The following is a 22534-nucleotide window of genomic DNA, read 5'->3' as shown; positions in this document are numbered from 1 at the left end:
ATGGAGTTGTATCAGTAAGTTCTTTGGTAGTGGTAATATTAAGTGTATATTCAAACAGTTGAAAATTCTCAGGTTCTGAACACTTTATCATACTACCATGGTCCCAAATCATGAGATAATGGAATTCTTTATGAGCAATTTCTCAAAACTGTTCTAAAATGCATATGAATTAATTCAAAGTAGATATTTTGCTGTATTCTTTCTAATACAGTGATATACATACATACATATGTATGTGGTATATACGTACACAAGATGGGAGAAAGGTAGTTTTTTCTTTCAATTTGGGTGCATGTGATCACCACAGGTAAGATTTATGTTACTAAATATTCATTCGCACTGTGACCCAGATGTGAATTTTTCACCTATTTAACAAATATTTGTTGAGCATCTACTGTATACCAAGCATTATCCTAAGTGTTAAAAGATACAGAGATGAATAGAACAAGGCCTCTGCCCTCATGGAGCTCAGCCTAATTTGGGGGAGACAGGCCTATTAACAGACAATTACAGACTATGGTAAGTGCCATAAGAGAAGTGGAATTCAGCCGTAACAAAAACTTGGACTACAGTGATTTAAACAAGTGGCTCATAACAAGATGTCTGAAGGTATGCAGTGTAAGGCTAAGCATTTGGCTACACTGTGGCATCAGTAGTCCCACTCCGTTCTCCCCCGTCTTCCCCAATCCTATGGTTACAAGATGACTGCTGGCCCTCCAGGCATTGTGTCTGTGTTTTGGGCAGGAAGAAGGGATAAGAGCTAAGGACTCTCTTCTCCTGGGGCTTTATTGGAAAAGGAAAGCCCTCCGTGGGAGAGGCCAAATTTGTGTCAGATGGCCACCTGTAGCTTTAAAAGGGTCTGGGGACTCAATTTCTTTTCAGCCTCTGTACTAGAGGAAAGCAAAGAAGAAGGGGGTTGCACTGGACGTTGGGAGAGCCAAGCTACAGTATCTGCCTTGAAGTATGATCAGTAACATGCCAGGGGCCTACAGGAGAAGGAGGAGCCAACTGCCTGGGAAATTCCGGAAGGGCTTCACAGAGAATGTAACAACTGAATAAGAGTTAATTCAGTGGTTAAAGGGAGAAGACGAAGAATTTCTTTGTTCCTTTACATTTTAAGAGTCCTTATGAGACTTTTAACATCAGATAAAAGGAAGTACACTGTATTCATTTAGGCATTCATTTTGTGTTTGATTCTAATTTGCTTTCTTTCCAAAAGTGAGTTGACTGTTCCAAACCATGATTGCTAAATTTTTATTTCCGAGGTAATGGTAATATGCTAAGGTTGTAAAACAGTGTCTAGCACCATATATAGAAATATCCAGGGCTAGCCCGGTGGCTTATCGGTTAAGTGCGCACGCTCCGCTACTGGCGACCCGGGTTCGGATCCCGGGCGTGCACTGACGCACCGCTTCTCCAGCCATGCTGTGGCCGCGTCCCACATACAGCAACTAGAAGGATGTACACCTATGACATACACCTATCTACTGGGGCTTTGGGGAGAAAAAGGAGGAGGACTGGCAATAGATGTTAGCTCAGAGCCTGTCTTCCTCAGCAAAAAGAGGAGGATTAGCACGGATGTTAGCTCAGGGCTGACCTCCCTCACAAAAAAAAAAAAAAAAAAAAAATATCCATCAAGACATTGGGTGTGTATATACATATACGTATATTCAAGTTCTGTTTTTTTGTTTGTTTGTTTTTTGTGAGGAAGATCAGCCCTGAGCTAATATCCATGCCAATCTTCCTCTTTTTGCTGAGGAAAACCAGCCCTGAGCTAACAGCTATTGCCAATCCTCCTTTTTTTTTCCTCCTTTTTCTCCCCAAGGCCCCAGTAGATAGTTGTATGTCATAGTTGCACATCCTTCTAGTTGCTGTATGTGGGACGCCGCCTCAGCGTGGCCAGACAAGCGGTGTGTCGGTGCGAGCCCGGGATCCGAACCCGGGCCGCCAGTAGCGGAACATGCGCACTTAACTGCTAAGCCATGGTGCCGGCCCCACAAGTGCTGTTTTTTTTAATTGCATTTATAAATATTGCATTGAAACAAAGCTGCTTGGTATACTGACTGATTAGCATAACTATAATCAGCATCTTCACCACAAAAGCCTTTTGTCAATATAATGCAAGATAACCTCAGTACACTTGTAAGAGTTTCATTCTTAAAATGTTACCAATCCAGTTTTCTTGGCCTATTGGTACATATGAAGAACTGGTGATATAAAGCAGAATTGGGCTATCTGAAGTAAGAAGTAGATAAAGGTAACAGCAGATAAAGATACATTCTTGTTGTTTCATGCCTATATATCTTATCTTTTTGCTACATTGTAAACAATTCTATTCAAGGGCAGAGATAGCATGACTTGAATTTTTTTTAGCATTCCCTATATTCTACAACTTACTATCCAATAATACTTGATTATCTAAAACTGTGACTTTTGAAGATCAAGAAATTACTTTTAATGCCTTAAAAGTTTTACTCCCTAGAACGACAAACGGCCTATATCTACTTGGGCCACTTAACTTGACCAGAGCAACCTTTTCTCCTCCGGGAAACTTGATCACCTGAATCATGCTTTAAATATAGGCAGATGAGCCTAGCCCTGATTCTAGTCAGATGTCAAACTGAAGAGTCTTTAGTGTTGAAATTACCTGAAAATAATTAAATATCTTATATATTGTGCTAATGAGCAGCCTATTCGCAATGGCGATGCTTGTTGATCTATTCACGGTAATTTGTCTTTAATGAATAGTATTATGTTGTAAATAAGAATGTCATTACAACTTCAGATACCACAAGTGTAACTTCATAAAGCAGTTGTCACTTGAGCTGAATGTTAGAAACTTAGTGTCCAAGAATCTAGTAGAGAATTAGTGTTTCATTCCAAGCGGAAGCAACAGTGTGAGAAAAGTCACAGGGACAAGAAAGAGAGACCATGATGCATTAGGGTAAGCTAAAAAAATTGTTCAGCACAGCTACAACATAGGCTAACAGGGATTTAGCAAGAAATATAACTAGAGAAGTAGGTAGTGAAAAGATTATGCCTTATGTGTTATGTTATTTATCTTCATCCTGTTCTGTGAGGATGCCATTAAAGGTTTTTTGGTAGGTGAGTAGTATGATCAGACTTGGATTTTACAAAGATCACCCAGATATGTGGCGTCCGAATTGGAGTGGTGTTAGAAGTGAAAAAAGATAGGAAACTGTTGGATTAGAATCTTTATATGAAAATCCTGAACCAAGGAAGTAATGGTAGCAAGAACAGGTGAGAAATGTTAAGAATATCATGGTCTAAAGACTTGGTGACTGATTATATGGGAAGTAAACAAGAAAAACTGCATAATGTCTCCACATTTCATGAAAGATGGTGGTGTTCTTTACCGTGATAAAGAATACTGGAAAAACAGCAAGTTTATAGGAAAAGATTATGGATTCATTTTAGGAAAGGGTGAGTTTGAGATATTTGTGGGACTTTAAGTAGTTAAGTCTCAAAGGCTATATATATATATGTGGGCTCAAAGTTCAGGGTAGATGTTCAGGATGAGGATAAAGGGGGTTGGAGGTTAAACCATAACATGGATGAGATGATCAGGCAAAAGCATGTTGAGCAAGTAGTGAGGCATGCCAAAGACCAGAACCATGGAGAATACTGGCGTATAAAGAAAGCCAGAGAGAAAGTGAAGGGGAGCAAGGTGGAGTAGAGGGAGTTGGTACAAGAGGAAGAAGAGACAGGCTAGATAGACAGGAGAACTTGGAGATAATATTGTCATTAGAGTTAGGGCTATAATGAGTTAGGAATAAGACTGTCATTGATTGAACTTGTCATTTAGAGGACATTAGTGACTTACTCCAAAGTATTTTCAGGACAGTATAGGTTAGGCTGCAAATTGTCTTCCATGTCCATTTTTCACTCTTCCTTTTAGAAAGAGAGCCCCAAGTTTAGTTGGGCACTTGGCAGCCCTTATATCTCTGCAAGGGAAACACCCTTGCAGAGGGTATGGCTGTGTGTCTAAGCTTGGGCTAATGAGATGTGCTCAGATGATGTGTGCCACTTCCAGATCATCACCTAAAATGTGAAGCCGCTTGCTGTGGACTTTTTTCTCCCATCCAGCAGGCTGAAAGCAGATGTGGAGGTAAGCCAGCTTCAGCCAGGTAGATGAGAACAGTAACATGGAAGAAAGGACCTAGATCATTAAATGACCTCACAGGACAGAGCCACTCTATTAACCTTGATACACTTAGCATTAGACTGTTTTATGAGAGAGAAATAAATTAACTCAGTGTAATCTATTGTGTTTTAGACTCTATGTTATTGCACTTTAACCAAACCATAACAAGTAGGGTCAAAAGTTGTTATTTATAAATGAATGAACAGGACTTGGGAAAACTCAGGCTGCTACTGTGGATGTTGATCTCCTGATTCTGTCGTTTGGGAGGGTTGCACAGGGTTATGATATTGGAACAATAGAAAGAAAACTAATCACAGTAGTCTGCCAGGTGCCGTGGTGAACAATGTTTACCTAGAAGTAATTTAAGCATTGTTTATGTATTTTAACTGTAAGAATCAATCAGTATCCAGGACCAGATGGCTTCACTGGTGAGTTCTACCAAACTAAGAATTAATACCAATCCTTCTCAAACTCTTCCAAAAAATAGAAGAGATGAGAACACTTATTTTGCAAGGCCAGCATTACCCCTATACCAAAACCAGACAAGGACATTATAAGAAAAGAAAATTACAGGCCAATATCCCTGATGAACATAGATGCAAAAATCCTCAACAAAATATTAGCAAGCCGAATTCAATAATACGTCAAAAGGATCATACACCATGATCAAGTGGGATTTATTCCAAGGATGCAAGGATGGTTCAACATCTGCAAATCAGTGTGATACACCACAGTAACAAAATGAAGGATAAAAATCATATCATCTCAATAGATGCAGAAAAAGCATTTGACATAATTCAGCGTCCATTCATGTTTTAAAAAAAATCTCTCAACAAACTGGGTATAGAGGGAACATATCTCAACATAAACTTTATTGACATATTTGATAAGCCCACAGCTAACATCATACTCAACAGTGGAAAAACTGGAAGCTTTTCCTCTAAGATCAGGATCCAGACAAGGATGCCCACTCTTGCCACTTTTATACAATGTATTAATGGAAGTCCTAGCCAGAGCAATTAGGCAAGAAAAAACAGTAAAAGGCATCCACATTGGAAGAGGAGAAGTAAAACTGTCTGTTTGCAGATGACATGATCTTATGTAGAAAAAACCAAAGCCTCCACCAAAAAACTGTTAGAACTAGTGAAGGAATTCAGTAAAATTGCAGGATACAAAATCAATATACAAAAATCATTGTGTTTCTATGCATTAATAACTATCAGAGAAATTTTTTTTAAAATCCTACTTACAGTTGCATCAAAAAGAATAAAATACCTGGAAATAAATTAAACCAAGGAGATGAAAGACCTGTACACTGAAAACTATAAGACGTTAATGAAAGATATTGAAGAAGACACATATGGAAAGATATTCTGTGCTAGTGGATTGGAAGAATTAACACTGTTAAAATGTCTATACTGCCCAAAACAAGACTCAATGCAATATCTAGCAAAATTCCAATGGCATTTTTCACAGAAATAGAATAAACAATCCTAAAATTTGTATGCAAGCAGAAAAGACCCCAAATAGCCAAAGCAGTCTTAAGAAGAACGAAGCTGGATGTATTATACTTCCTGATTTCAAACTATATTACAAAGCTATAGAAATCAAAATAGTATGTTGTTGGCATAAAAACAGACACATAAATCAGTGGAACAGAACAGAGAGCCGAGATATAAACTCACATATATATGGTAAATTAATTTATGACAAAGCAGCCAAGAATATACAATAGGGAAAGGATAGTCTCTTCAATAAGTGGTGTTGGGAAGACTGGACAGCCACATGCAAATGAATGAAACTGGACCACTAGCTTACACCATACACAAAAATCAATACAAAATGGATTAAAGACTTGAACATAAGGCCTGAAACCATAAAACTAGAAGGAAACATAGGTGGTAAGCTGCTTGACATCGGTCCTGGTGATGATTTTTCAGGTTTGACACCAAAAGCAAAGGCAACAAAAGCAAAAATAAACAAGTGGGACTACATCAAACCGAAAAGCTTCTGCACAGCAAAGGAAACAATCAAAATGAAAAGGCAGCCTACAGAATGGGAGAAAATATTAGCAAATCATATCTGATAAGGGGTTAATATCCAAAATATATAAAGAACTCATATAACTCAGTAGAAAAAAATCAGATTTTAAAATGGTGGAGGATCTGAATAAACATTTTTCCAAAGAAGACATACAGATGGCCAAAAGGTACATGAAAAGGTCTTTCAAGATCACTCATCATCGGGGAAATACAAATCCAAACTACAGTGAGTTATCACCTCATGCATATTAGAATGGCTATTATCAAAAATACAGGACATAAGTGTTGGCAAGAATGTAGGAAAATGGGAACCCTTATGCACTGTTGGCTGGAATGTAAATTGGTGCAGGCTGTATGGCATACAATATGGAGTTTCCTCAAAAAATTAAAAATAGAACTACCATATGGTCCAGCAATTCCACTTCTGGGTATTTGTCTGAAGGAGACAAAAATACTAACTCAAACAGATACCTGCACCCTGCATGTTCACTGCAGCATTATGTACAGTAGCCACAACATAGAAACAACCTAAATGTCCATCAACAGATGCATGGATAAAAAAAATGTGATATATATATATATACATATATATGTGTATGTGTATATATGCACACACACAGGAATATTATTCAGCTATAAAAAAGAAGGAAATTCTGCCATTTATAACAACGTGGATGAACCCTGAGGGCATTATGCTAAGTGAAATCAGACAAAGACAGACAAATAACTGTATTATATGTGGAATCTTAAAAAAAAACGACTGAACTCATAGATAACAAAGAACAGATTGGTAGTTGCCAGTGGCGGGGGATGGGGGTGGATGAGTGAAGATAGTCAAAAGGTACAAAATTGCAGTTATAAAATAAGTCCTGGGGATGCAGTGTACAGCATGGTGACTATAGGGGGTATAAAAAAGAATCAATAAACGAAACAGTTGTTATAGAACAGAATATAAAAGTTAATCTTCACAAAATAGAAAAGCTGGGAAGTTAAAAGGTAGAAGGAGTGATGGGAAGGTAGAGAAAGTATCTTATAAAGTAGAGGGATGAGATACTGTCAGAATTGATGGAACAAGAAATATGGGGTTAAGTAAATGTATCATTTAAATTTATAAAGAAACAGAAACTGGTATTTTAAGCGTAAGAAATTGGGAGAGTCTGCAAAAGGTGGTGGTAAGATAAGGCCACCTCTCTGTAGAGGAAGTCAGAATGTAATCGAGTTAACTCAAGTAGTAGCGTGAATATATTATTTAGAGCTATGGAAATAATCACTAGAACTAATAACAAATGATTAAAAATGTTTTCCTCAAGGAAGGCATGAGGCCAAATGTACTTAAATTCTCTAATAACTGCATCAAGTGCCAAAGAGTCATTTTCTTTCAATATTCTTATCCACATTGACAAAACTGGTTCATCTTTTTTTTAGAAGAACTGGTTTGACTTTGTTAAATTTATTTCTGAATATTTTATTCTTTTTAATGCTATTATAAATGGAATTGTTTTCTTAGTTTCATTTTTGAAATTTGAATATTAAACCTTTTATTATTTTGAAATGTCCCTCTTTGTCTCTCATAATATTTCTTTATCTTAGAGTTTCTTTTGTCTGATACATAGTCACTCTAGTTCTCTTATGGTTACTCATTTATTTTTAAAAGAAATACATATACGTGTTTAGAACAAAAGAATAGACAAACACTAAACTGTAACATTAGTTGTATCTGGCTTGTAGAATTATGAGTTTTATGTTTTTCTGTGTATTCTGAGTTCTGTGATGAGTTTCTATTATAATTAGAAAAAGATGATTTATATAAATTTTAAAAATATTTAATCAGCTAGATTTTTGGGGGTTGCAAATAGCATAAATTGACTCTAACAAGTAGAAAAGGAATTTTTGAAGATATTGAACTAGTCATAGGGTCAACAGGAAAGCTGGAGAACCAGGCTCAGAAGAGGCCAGACTTATAGCAACTATAGGACTCTAGACAGCAGGAGCTTCTCAACTGTCTCCTCTGGGTGATGCCACAGAGATCAGTGAGCTCTAACTTCTTGTTCTCTCTCTTTTGATCTCTGCAATCAAGATTCAAAATCCAGAAGTGAGCATCCTGCTTGAGTCAAATAAATCTTTGACACTTCATGACCGTGAGGTGATAACTCAAAGATAACATGGCACCTTGAGTTATAGTCCGAGGAGTCCACACGCTGAGGACAAATGATTCCCCAAAATGAAATTAGGATGCTGCTATCAAAAGAAGGGAAATGAACTCTGGCAGCTACAAAGCAACAGATGTTCACTATAGTATTTAACTTTTTGTTAATGCAGAATTATGGTTTATGATGCTAGTCTGAAAAAATAGCGATCAAAATGAGTAAGAATTTGTTCTGAATACAATTATTGCAGTTATTGTCACTTAAACTGTGTTGGAGGACATACGACATTGAAGTTCTCACTCACATTTTTCTCCCACTTGACTGAGTTCCATGTGTTCCATAAAGCAGTTAAATTTAATTAGAAAATGAGGAAATAGAGACTTACAGTCATATCAAGAACTTTGTGATAATTTAACACTTCCTAGAATGTCTGTCATCTTAGTCTTCCGGGTTTACCTAATCAACTTGTACTTACTCATCAAGACTCAACTCAAGCATTACCTCATCCAGAAAGACTTTCTTTCTTACACCCTCCTACCACATCCCGTGCTGGTTTACGGGCCACTCATCACTGCATAATGCTATTGGTCTCATCCCACTGTGTCATATTGGTGGATTTGTCTGCCTCCCGCACCAGCCAGACTGGCAGACTGTCTCTTGTGTTTCTTTGATTCTCCAGCCCCTTACACAGTGTCTACACATCAGTCAGTCAGTAAATATTTGTTGAATGATTGAATGGATTTGCCAGAGAAAGGGGGTAAAGCATTCCATATGGAACCCAGCTTGCATAAAGGCATGGCACATGGTATGTTTAGGAATGGTAAGAAATTCCATTGTATTAGAGCATAGGAAGATTAATGGGAGAAGGAACTGGTGAGTTTGAGTGGAGTTGGTCTCCAAAGGACCATTTATGCCAAGTTTAGACCATTCTGTAGGCCCTAAGAACAGAAGGAGATTTGGCAAGGGGGAGAGAGCAGGACGCTAGAGGCTTTTTGGTGAATAAATCCTGATTGGGCTGGACCTAGCAAAGAGAACCCTCAGATGGTAGAATATTGCTGTCTCTGGGAATTAAAGAGATTCAGACCTGCTTTGGGAGCAAATCCAGCTAGCATGCACTAGGCACTTTTCTAGGTATTGGGGACACAATGGTGAATAATATGGACAAGGTTAATAATAGGGCAAAGTTCCTACTCCCACAGAGCTTTTAGTCTAGTAAAGAAAGACAGAAACAATAGATAGACACAAAGGTATATGTACACATTCTCAGAACTAAAATGCCATGTTGCAAGTAACATGTAATGTAACAGATGTAACAGAACAGCACTCTCCAGGTGACGCATTGAGAGCAGACTGGAGAGGATTTCCCTAGAGTATAGCAGGGAACCTCCTTTTCTAGCCCACATCCCAGTCCTTTACTGCTAGGTTTTTATAAATATAAAGACCAATATTATACGTGTTCTTTAGGAATTTGTCTAAAATAAAAAGTTTATAAGTTCTAGATTTTAGAAATATTTATGTGATATTTATGCACTCTCCAAAAAGTGTTGCAAAGAAGAAAAAAATAATAATTGTCTCAATAATACTTTCTTTTTTATCAAAAGTGATTCCCCCCCATTTTATACTACGCATGGGGATACTCTTTTTTAAAGCTTAATTAATTGGATAAATAAAAGCCAGTCGTTTGACTATGTTATTGGCAAGTTGTGTTTGTAGTTTACAATTTTTAGTGCATGAACAATAATCGGGCATTTTTACAACTTAATCCATAACCTTGCCAACTATTTGGGGGTTTTTCTTCCATAGATTGGACTCCATTAGTACACGAGTTTTTAATTCTCCATGTAAACATTAGCCTATGCTGAGTAATCTAGTCTTTCGTTCTCTTCTGTCAGTTGTGGGCTCATTTAATGATAAAGGCTCTTTCCTCTTTTCCAGGGTGCTGATAAGACTGTGAAAGGTCCAGATGGACTAACTGCCTTTGAAGCCACTGACAACCAGGCAATCAAAGCTCTTCTTCAGTGATGGATGGATGGGCTGACAGCTCTGGAAGAATGACTCTCCTGTGGCCTCACACTGCTGCCTGTCTGTCTGTCACTCTCTGTCTGCCAGCTTCTTCAGCTAAATACTTTAAGAGGGGTGAGGGGAGAGAGAAATTCATAACAAATCAGACTACCAGAAAAAACAATGTTTTGGAGAAGAGGAAAAAACCATGATCAGGCTTTTACTAGGATTCTTGATCAAGTCAGCCTCTTTGCCATTTCCAATAAAATATACAGCTTATACCCAAGGGAGAGCAAAGACAAAATATACCAGTACCATTTGACCTTTTCAGCTCCCTAGCTAACTTATTAATTAGATTGTGTCGAGGGTCTGACTCTACAAAGGCCAACTATACATATTTTGTAGCCCCAACTGTGCGAGCAGTAGTGGCTGCTGTGATGTAAACTTAGGGTGCTGAGATAAGCAATTAGCTCTAGCCTTCTGCCTTAAGACGCACTCTATTGGGATCTCTCAGCGTAGTGAAGTGCGCTGCCTGTGGTTGATGGCCACTCCCCCCTCGGTGACTTTCAGCTCCATGTGGACGCTCAGTCAAGGGGAGGAGGGCACACTCCCAAATTGCTGGACGGCTGAACTTCGGATTTCCTCTCCCCTTTCACATGGGTTTCATGTGTCTTTAGATAAAACTGACTAGTTTTATTTATAAAATCTTAAATTTTGGAAGTCTAAAGGAGAAATCATTCCAGTATGCATATTTTTTTCTCCTCTAGATTCAGACATTTATATAACATTGAAACACTTTCAGACTCCTGCTGGTAGTAAAAGGGGATTTAAAAATAGAATCATAGCCATAAGCCCATTAGTATCATATAAAAAGAGAACAGTTGTTTTAGTACCTGTGAATTTTCTTCATTTGCTATTTGAATGGATTGGCCTCGGTTATGTTTGGAGAATCAAGGAACATTCTTTGGAATGCCTCTCTCAGACCCAGCTTGGATGCTGATTACTTATTGCACCAAAGCTATCACTGGGGTGAGATTTAATATTTGGGCAAATTTAACCCCATCCCTTCAAAAATATGCTTGTTACCAGGTTTCCCTGGGTTGTTGATAGGCTTCTGCTGAACATATGCCAACCCACCTGCGAAATATATTTTTGTTTCTTTTCTAAATCATGCATTGCGTAGTGTGACACCTTCAAAATGTATTCTGTGTTCTTAAAATACAGTGCCCTAAAATGGTGTTCTTATGACCTGCAGAAAATACTTAGACACGTTTTCAAATGTTTATTTCATGAATAGTACAACTAATTAAAACATATACCCTTAAATTTGCTATCTTGCATTTAAAATATTAAGATTCCTTTAACTTGCCATCCATATAAGCTTAGTAAAAATATTAGGGTTTTTCTTTATCCATGTCATGCAATAATTGAATGTACCTCAAATTTTTAAAAAAGTGGGGAGGGTGGGTTAGGGACTTGTATTCAGATTATGGATAATAAAGAATTAATGATGATTTTTTAAGGCAATGTAGCATTCTAAAGCAGGGTTAAACTAGTGAGTCAGCTGGCTCATAACAAATCTTTTTGATCCATTGCTGATTGGTTGCTGTGTGGGTTTGTGTGTATGTGTATATTTTTCCCCATGAACCCTTTTTTTATCTTGTGGCTTTTTCTCTTACAACTAGCCTAACCCTGTAAGTTTCCTGCATCCAAGAAAACAATCACAGAATAGTGGTTTAAATACTTTGATATATTTGGCTAATTCTGCTGTCTTAATGCAGCGTATTAGAGTTGGATTAAAAGTCAGAAATCAGTACTTTATTACATCAGTGAACTGAACAGGGAGCTATCCTCATTGAAGATGGAGGGCACTCTATCTGTCTGTAACTAGCAACGTGATGACAAAAGGTGTTTTGTTATCTTTGTTTTCACCTCTTGGTGTAATGCTGTTGAAAAGGCTTAGATTTTACCCTCTACAGTTTTTACCTTTCTTTTCAAAGTGTTTCGTTGTAGTTGGCTATTGCAGAGAGTGCATCATGCTAACATTCCTAAACCTGGTCTGCTTCTTACAGCACCTGCTATAGAAACCACGTGATTCTCTGTACACTTTATCCGATGTTCCTTGTAGTGCAGTAGAGGCTACTTCGCCTACCCTCTTCTTTCTCAGCCATTTTGTAAACCCTGTAATTATGAAGCGATTGCTTGAGAAAATAACATAAGCATAGAACAGACTGACCAAGATGGTTTACAATTTCTTCTTTTTTCTTAACTAGGTTATTTATAATGTATTTCTAAACCACTTGGCAGAGAAATTCACAACACTTAATGTTCATATTTTGAGTAAAGGAAGCTAAAACCATGTCTGCTTTTTTGGTACTACATGCATTAGTGAAAGGTTAAATAAGTTTTGTTCTCCACTGAATATTTAACATCTCAGAAAAAATCTTGCATGTTCTGTAGTTTTGTATTAAGTCGGTCATTTTGTATGCACTATATCAAGTAAAAACAGGTGGTTTACCTGTTTACATTAGTGTACTAACAAATTCCCCCTTGCAGCTTCAGACAGGTATCTATAGACTTCTAGTTCAAATACAGCACCTGTGGATCCTCAAGTAGTTCTCCTATGCATAGCTCACCTTCTGAACCCAGTGGGGCAAGAAGGAGAGGTAGGTGGGTGCAGTGTGTATGGAAGCTGCAAGCAAGTAGGCCCTTTTTTCATTGATTTCCTTCCCTCAAGTAATGGATTTTAAATCTGTATGTACCTATTTGATTTTTTTTTTCTGAAACTTCAACTTAGCTGCTGTTTTCTTCCATGCAATATTGTATCCTCGATTGTGTATAGAAGAAGCTGGTGAGAGTGCCCTCCTACATAAGCAATTGCAGTGTTTTTGCATGCAAAATTTAAAAAATTTAAATTGTCCTGATTCTATTTTGTAAATGGAACAACAATCATATCTTTCTAAGCAGTAATGGAAGAAGACTAGTGCTTTGTGCATTTTGATATATTTGAGTTCATTTTTTCCACAATGTAATACTTTTGACACAATTGGGTTTCTCATATTATCCTAGTTCATGTACATCAGAATGCTAAATAATACTGTGTTTAAGTTTTGTGTTGCAAGAACAAATGGAATAAACTTGAATTGTGCTACAGCTGAGGTGTCAGCAGCATTTCTCCCTCAGTTACTGTCGCCTTCCTTCTTCAGTCTTCTCTACAGCGGTATCAGTACTCGAGCTTTTAGTTAATCTGAATTTCCCCGCTGTATCCCACTTCTAGAAAAAAATAAGTGGAAAGAAAAGAAGACATAGGAAAGATTTAATTAAAATAAACTGTTCTACTCATCAGGAAAGATTTAACTGAAATAAACTCTACTACTGTATCAGTCTCCTGACACGATTTGTTTTACTGTAAATGTTTAGTAACGTTACTAGGAGCAAGGTGTAACGAGGAGATCCTAGAGTTTTGGAATCTGAATAGGTGGTAAAGGAAACAGGGTCATGGTAAACCTCTTTGCTCGCTTAAGTTGCTGCACATTCCTTGGAGGTTCACTTTTCCCAACTCACTTGACTGTGAGCAGTTTTTCAGGATGTACTTTTCAGGACAAATGTTCTGATTTAGCATTAAATCACTTTGACCCTCAAAAAACTGAATAAGATTATATAAAATTAGTTTGATTCTGTGGTAATCTTGTCAACACCCTAAGACTGTTGTGTAGTTTACTTTTGAAATGGTTCATTAATGATAGGAAAAAAATAAGTTCAGATGCTAAAAAAAAAAGCAAAGCTATTTTTCAGAATTTGCATGTTGCTGACTGAAGTATAAATGTGTGGCTATAAGTGGGAGTGTTCACAGAAATCTTTTTGTTTCTTTTGTTTGTTTTTGGCTGAGGAAGATTAGCCCTGAGCTAATAATGTCTGTGCCAATCCTCTACTTTAAATGTGGGGTTGCCGCCACAGCGTGGTGTAGGTCTGTGCCTGGGATCCAAACCCGAGAACCTGTGCCACCGAAGCAGAACACGCCAAACTTAACCACTACGCCATGGTGCCAGCCCCTCACACAAGATTTTTTGAGGAATGAAGTTCTCATTTTAAGAATTAGGGTCTATAAAAATGTTTGAATCTGGTTAAACATATTTTAAAGGGAACAGAGCTCCATATATAACAACTGAAGAGCAGACCAGTATATGTCAATGAAAGGCCCACATCTGGAGGAAAGAAAGAGCTTAGAGTGAGTTACTGTGAAATTCTTTAGTGATTAGAGGGCTATCACAGGACTTTGACGCAGCACAGTATATCAGACTGTAATAAGATTTTTTTCTTTCTGCAAAACCAGTGATTCTCAAAATGTGGTCCCTGGACTAGCAACATCACTGTAACCTGGGAACTTAATAGAAATGCCCAGCCTGGGCCTACTGATCTACCTTGGGGGCTGGGCCCAGTAGTCGGAGTTGCAACCAGCCCTCCAGGTGATTCTGATGCACGCTCAAGTTTGAGGACCCTTGTACAAGACTAAAAGGAGAGAAAAAAAATGTCAGAAAGCCTGTAAATAGGATGTCATCAAAGGTGGCTTCCTAGAGAGAAAGTAAATGGAAGCCTTTAACACGTGAGACAGCAAAACTCGACACCCAAGAAACTTATGATGAGCTTCAAAGTTATGTTCTGGGGAGAAGTCAGGGTAAGCTGTAACTATGGCTCCGAAGAAGTAACACTGGTAAGAATGACCCTTCCTTATTCTTAGGGTTTTTCCCCTGAAGGATGTCCTGTCAATTGCTGTGGACAGTATTTCTGTAGCAGCCCAGGGTTACAGTCCCCATGGCTGAATTGCTGAGAGTTAAGCCCTGCCTAAGTCCTTTCCTTGAATTCCAAAGGAGTCGGTGAGGGGAGCACGCAAGGAATTTGGGGAGATATGGCATGCATCTCCTTATCTCGTGCTTGCCATATTGTAGGTCACTGTGGGGTTGCTCCAGTCACTTAGCTGTGTCCCTGCTGGCCTCTGCCTGCCAGTCCTGCAGCAGGAGAGAGCCACTCTGGGAAACCAAATGCTGCTTTCTCTACCCCACTGCCGTGTGCTGTAAATACAGGTTCTCCACTGCAGTGGGTGCATCACTCTCTCAGGAACAGCCACCTTTGTGCCAACGAACCATTTTCTGTTTCGGGTCAATTGTCTTTCCCAGATACTAGCCAGATCATCACATCAGCCATAGGATATTATTCTTTAAGGTTTTTACTTCATTGAAATATAATTACTGATTGAGAAGAAAATTTATTAGCAGCTTTAATAGCACCTGACAGATGGTAGACGGTCACTATATTTGTTCTGAACTACTACTGTCGAACCATTATACAGTCAAATGTCAGATAAGCTTTGTTTCAGTAACTGGCTAAGGGATTACTGGCTGTTAGGACCATGGGGCTACATCGAGTGTCGTTGTACCCAGATACTGGCCAAGTAGCCTTAAATACTACTGATACTGCAAACCCAAATCAATGAAGTAAAGACAAATACCATAGAGTCCCGATTCATGGAAGAAATGCTGACCATGGGGTCAAATGCAGGTCAGTGAGCCATTGTGGCATATACGAAAGCGCAGCTGTAAATAGGGTAGCAAAACAAAGGATTGTCTGGCCACCCTAGCAACATCTATGCATTCGGCAGCTGCAGCAGCAAGGATAGTCTTATTACACGGTTTGGATAGAATGATGCATCACGTCTGGCAACATTCGTAGCCACAGCATCTTATCACACAAAGGAAAATAGTGCATAGACAATTCCTGGCCACTGGATGCTGATTTTGAGGATCCTACTAGATAACTAAGTCATTTTTTAAAGAAGCTATGTTTTTCTAAGATTTTACTAATAAATCTGAAAATGTATATCTGTATGTCCCTTTCTGACATCTAATAAAGTTCCATATGTTTATGCACATCCCCTTGGCAAGCTACCAAGCCTGGCACTGTTGCCACTGCTTGTGATTTGCTAGTCAAATTGCAGAAAGCTTGAAAGTACTCAGATCTAAGCTAATTTATGTTAATTTTACAACTAAATTTTTTTAATTAACATTTATTATATGACAATTAGGAGCTAGGCATTGTGCTGAGAACTTTTTCCATATCCTTCATTCCATTTTCACAATAATCATATGTTAAAAAGGCAAAGTGAGGTTACATCACTTGCTCACAGTAAATAGCTTATAGACAGTGAAATTTAGTTCTGATTTTAGAGCCCATGCTCTTTCAAATTAAGTGAAAATAAAAGCTGTTCCCACCTAGATATCCAAAACCAATGCTCATACCTATCCCTGCAGAACACTGCTGCTATCTACGGGGAGGCTCTGTGGCCTGGGTTTGTTTTTTTTTTTTTTAAGAGTAGCAATCCAGAACTTATTTTGCATAACTGAAAGTTTGTAACCTTTAACGAACACCTCCCCATTTCCCTCTGCCCCTAGCCCTGGGCAACCACCATTCTGTTCTTTTTTTCTTAGGCTGAATAATATTACATTGTACGTATGTACCACATTTTCTTTATCCATTTGTATATCGATGGACATTTAGGTTGTTTTTATGTCTCGGCTATTGTGAATAATGCTGCGGTGAACATGGGAGTGCAGATCAGATATCTCAAGATCTGGATTTGAATTCCTTTGGGTATATACCCAGAAATGGGATTTTCTGGATCAAATGGTAATTGTAATTTTTTGAGGAACCTCCATACTGTTTTCTATAGTGGCGGCACCAATTTACATTCCCACCAACAATGTACAAGTGTGCCCTTTCCTCCACATCCTCGCCAACACTTGGCCTTTGTGTTTTGGGGTTTGGTTTTTTTTTTTTTTTGATAATAACCATCCTAACAGGTGTGAGGTGGTATCTCTATGGTTTTGATCTGCATTTCTGTGAGGTGGTATCTCTTTGTGGTTTTGATCTGCATTTCTCTGATGACGTTGAGCGCATTTCATATACCTGTTGGCCATTTGTATGTCTTCTTTGGAGAAATATCTACGCAGGTCCTTTGCCCATTTTTTAATCAAGTTATTTGTTTTTGGTTTTTTTTGCTATTGAATTGTAGGAGTTCCTTTTATATTTTGCATATTAACCTCTTATCAGATATATTGTCTGCAAATATTTTCTCATTCCACAGGTTGCCTTTTCATTTTGTTGATGATTTCTTTTGCTGTGCAGAAGCTTTTTAGTTTGATGTAGTCCCACTTGTCTATTTTTGCTTTTGTTGCCTGTGCTTTTGATGTCATATCAAAGAAATCATTGTCCAGTCCAACGTCAGAAGCTTTTTCCCTGCGTTTCCTTCTAAGAGTTTTATTCTTTCAAGGTTTAAGTCTTTAATCCATTTTGAGTTGATTTTTGTATGTGTTGTGAGATAAGGGTTCGATTTCATTCTTTTTCGTGTGGATATCCAATTTTCCCAACGTAATTTATCAAAGAGACTGTCTTTTCCCCATTGAGTATTCTTGGCTTCCTTGTCAAATATTAGTTGATCGTATATGTGGGGGTTTGTTTCTGGGCTCTCTATTCTGTTCTGTTGGTCTATATATCTGTTTTAATGCCAGTACCATACTGTTTTGATTACTTTAGCTTTGTAATATGTTTTGAAATCAGGGAGCATGATACCTCCAGCTATGTTCTTGCTCAAAACTGTTTTGGCTAGTCAGGGTCATTTGTGGTTCCAAATGAATTTTAGGATTGTTTTTCTATTCCTGTAAAAGTGTCATTGGGATTTTGATAGGACTTGGATTGAATCTATAGATTACTTTGGTAAGTATGGACATTTTAACAATAGTAATTTCTTCCCATCCATGAACACAGGATATCCTTCCATTTGTCTTTATTTCTTTTGTCAAATGTTTTGTAGTTTTTAGTGTACAAGTCTTTCCCCTCCTTGATTAAGTTTATTTCAAAGTATTTTATTTTTTATGCTATTTAAATGGAATTGTTCCCTTAATTCCCTTTTTGGATAGTTGTTTGTGTGTAGAAATGCAACTCATTTTTGTAGGTTAGTTTTGTATCTTGTGAATTTATTGGATTAGCCTAATCCAAACCTGGATTAACAGTTTAAAGTTAAAGTTATAGTTTCAAGGACTTTTTCCACAACACTGTGAACCTGGAAACTTTATCATATACCCATGTTTATCAAAAATTACTATTTAAGGGAATTACAGTTTTATGATAGTTGTTTTACCATTTTAACTGAGCATTTACTATGATCTGGGCACTACGCTAAGTATTTTATGTGAACTGATTCATTTACTCTTCCTAATAACCATATGAGATAGGACTACTGTCACCCCTATTTTCAAATAAGGAAACTAAAGCTCAGAGAAGTTAAGTAACTTGCCTATGGTCACACAGCCAGTTAGTGGTAGGGCTAGGTTTGAACTCAGGTAGTCTGACTCTAAAGTTTGCGCTATCTACACTGTTGCCTCTCCAACTTTCACTGGACCAACTCATGACATTTTATTCTATGAATACAGCTTTTTCCAAGTTCTTAAAAAGATACTTAGAAAATATTTTATGACTTTGTTTATGATTTTAAACAATTGGATAAAAAATACTATGTAACATGCATTGATCAATCACTTCCTGTGACGCAATCAAATTCTACATTTAATTTTTCAGTTTGAGAAATAGCAATATTTGAGTATAATATACATTTTTTTTGGCAGTCTAGAATTATGACATAGATCAAGAATCAGTACACTATGGTACACAGCCAAACCTGTCCCACTACCTGTTTTTGTAAATAAAGTTTTATCGGAACACAGCTCATACCCATTGACTTACATCTTATCTATGGCTGCTTCCACACTTCAACAGTGGAGGTGAGCAGTTGCAACAGAGACTGTATGGCTCACAAAGTCTAAAATATTTACTATCTGGCCCTTCACAGAAAAAGTTCGCCAGCTCCTAATGTAGATGTTCAGGTGGGCTACGTTGAGAAATACCATGTAGGATTGGCAGGGACCTAGTTACAGAGTGATGAGCAAAGTCGTGGGAGAATGTAATGTCTTAGTTGAAGCAAATGAAAAGCAAAGCCTGCAAATAATGCACTTCTCTTCACACCTATGGTGGATTGTTACAGTAATGATCCCCCGTTATCATGCCTTCCAGTATCCACACCCTGTGTAACCCCTTCCCACATTGACTCTTGGGCTTGGCTGTGTGACTTGCTGGAACCAAATGAGACATCAAACAGGAAACCAGCAGAAGCTTGAACAGGCTTTTTCTCATTGGGGCTTGCCATGGAAAGAAGTCCAGAGTCATACTTCAGGGGAGAACACAGGAAAAACTGAGGTGGCCCAGCCATGTGAGTGAGGCCATCTTGGACCATCCAACCCCAGTTGACCCGCCCAGATAACTGCAGCCACACGAGTGATGCCAAGTGAGACCAGCAGAAGAAGCACCGGCTGGACCCAGTCCAAATTGTAGAATCATGAACAAATAAACAGTGGTTAAGTCACTAGGTTTTGGGTTTTTTTTTTATAGTACAGCAATAGATAACTGATACACACCCTAATTGAATGACATCTACTGATGAGGGACCAATAGCATCACCTAGGGACAAGAAAATGTCTGAATATTAAAAGAAAAATGATTTCTAGAAAAATACACACACCTGTGAGAAACAAACAACTACCATTAAGGGCCTAGGATTTCCTTTTCTTTCAAAATCTTGAAGAAAAATAGATTAAAAGCAAAAACCTTTGGCTTTCTGTCTAGGAAAAGTTAGGTGCTGTAAATAATAAATTCTTGTGTTTCTACAGAATCCTTTTATCCCTTTCTATCTACCCAGACAGAAAAGGAGTCTCTCACATCCTTGTAGGTTTTCTTCTTGCCTCCTGGAGGAATCAAAGGCTAGTAGGGATTGGCTGATATGAGCCAAACATCTGTGCCAAGCTAGTGGCTTCAAAGCAAAATAGGATAATACGAAAAAGTTGTGGCTTAAACAGTATTGGGCGAGGAGAGATGGAAAGAGGAACATAGCATGGAACAAAGAAGAGCCACAAGGGCTAAGACTCTCAGCTGAGATTCTCACACTAACCCCAGGGAGGGGCCAGTCTCAGCCTTCCTGCCAGAGATGAGAGCAAGGGGGCCCCTCGGCTACAGCCCACAGGGTGTGGGCGTTAGGGCTGCATCCAGAGTGGCAGCAGCAGCAAGAGGTCCCTCCCACTGTTTTTACTTCATCCCAGCCCTCTCTCTCTCAACCACGACCTGTGGGATCCTTTCAAAGCAGCCTTCTTGAGACCCATACCAGCCACAGTGGCTACAGAAGCTAAAACTTGCATTGGGGTCAGGGGCAAGAAGGGAGGGGAAAGTTCAAGATCAGGGGAAGGAGAGACATGATTAGGTGGGACACAACTAATTAAGGAGCCAAAATGTCCAGTAGATGCCCAGAGAATCCAATTACAGAAGAAACAGGGGCCATTTCATCTCATAATGAATTTAATGCAAGGAGGTAGTGAGGATAGTCAGTTCTCTAAATTGTGAGCTCATTCATTCATTCAACAAATATTTATTGAGTCTAAATACATGTCAGGCACTGTTGTGGGCACTGTAGATATAAGAGTGAATACTACTGATGTGACTCCTGCCCGAAGAGGAGTTACATCCTAGGAGGAGAGAAAAGACAAAAAACAAAGTCTACTCTAAATAAAATCAAGACAGCTCCTGATGTGGGCTGGGAGGAAATGAACAAGCTGGGCTAGAGAACACACAGTGGGGCATAGAGAGGCCTCCTTGCTCATGGAAGGAAAGCACCCACATCCTACTCAGGTGTTTGTGCATCTGAATAAAATGCTTTGGCATCAGGTAAGCTAAGCTCCATGTGGTTAGACTTTCTCCACGTTCCAGTTTATGGTGTTGTGTAACACTGATGTTGGCTAAGACATAGGAGAGAAGGTGGTGATGGCAGCAGCACTGAGACCAGAGTAGATGCAGAGCAGGCTTTCTGGGGGAATCGGCTGGCACCCCCACTAATGACCCTGCCTGCCCCGAGATGCTCCAAGGCCATCTCTCTGCACTATGTGCACTCACATAGTGCAGGACCAGCAGCAGGGCCCCACCCTGATGGGTTCTGCTCCAGAGTGCTCTAAGTAGATTGCCCTAATGGGACCACACAGGAGACAAAAGCCTAGGTCTCCCTGTAGGGAGCTAATGATGCTCCCAGGTCCAGGGAGAGGATGACCAGCAGCTCTCTTGCTTGGCAAAATAGGAATGTGGTCTCCGGGCTTTAGCACCCCAAGGAGGATATGTTCTTTAATATCTACTCTTCACATTAAGCACAGAAGGACTGGAAATTTGCTTTTCATCTTTTTCTTACTCCTTCCTTTTCTCTTTGAACATACCGGTACGTAAATCCTGTAGTTCATCTCATTTCAGTAGCCATGAGTTTAACTTGTTTTATGTCATTATTAACAGCTCTTTTCATAATGATAATGATCAATAAAAACCCCAATTAAAACCTGGACTTCTGGGGCCAGCCCGGTGACGTAATGGTTGGGTTCGCGCACTCCACTTTGGTGGCCCAGAGTTCACTGGTTCGGATCCCAGGCATGGACCTGCGCATCACTTATCGAGCCATGCTGTGGCAGGCATCACACATATAAGGCAGAGGAAGATGGGCACGGATGTTAGCCCAGGGCCAATCTTCCTCACCAAAAAGAGGAGAATTGGCATCAGGTGTTAGTTAGCTCAGGGCTAATCTTCCTGACCAAAAAAAAAAAAAACTGGACATCTGCCACCCAGTTGCCACAGGCAACTGAACTACTCACTCAGGAGGTATTGTTGTGGTTTGACCGTGCAGAAGCAAAAATAGGAATTCACTGAGAATAACCAAACCAAACACATATGTTTTGGTTGTGCGACACAAGTAGATTATCTTTCAGAAGATCAGAAGATCAAAGGGTATGACTTTAAAAGGAGATCTTACTGATTACATACTAGGGAGTTGAAAAAAAATCTAATACCTCTGGCCCAGAACATTTTCATTTGATTAAATTTATTTCAATTTTCCTGAGATATTCACTATTTTCGTATGAGAGTCAAATACATGACTTAACATGCCTGCTAAATTATGGAGTGTTGAACAAAGGGAAAATCTTTGTTTATTATTATTTTTCTCTTGCCACAGTTATTTATTTGGGTTAAAGATTGCCTTGTGCTTCCTGACA

General features: G+C 38.7%; 1 protein-coding gene across 2 annotated transcripts in view; it reads left to right on the top strand.

Annotated features, from left to right (window-relative positions):
* Positions 1-13508, top strand: part of MTPN (myotrophin) — a 59078-nt gene extending 45570 nt beyond the window's left edge. For both annotated transcript variants that reach the window (XM_004430724.3, XM_087431288.1), the window contains exon 4: positions 10290-13508. In XM_004430724.3, the coding sequence (XP_004430781.1) occupies positions 10290-10376 (87 nt within the window). In that variant the 3' untranslated portion in view covers positions 10377-13508. The remainder of the gene's footprint in view (positions 1-10289) is intronic.
* Positions 13509-22534: the final 9026 nt, after the last annotated feature.

Source organism: Ceratotherium simum, chromosome 1 (assembly GCF_057802395.1).
Source record: "Ceratotherium simum simum isolate JZ-2026a chromosome 1, ASM5780239v1, whole genome shotgun sequence".
NCBI classification, from domain to species: domain Eukaryota; kingdom Metazoa; phylum Chordata; class Mammalia; order Perissodactyla; family Rhinocerotidae; genus Ceratotherium; species Ceratotherium simum.
This window is presented reverse-complemented; position numbering and strand designations above follow the sequence as displayed.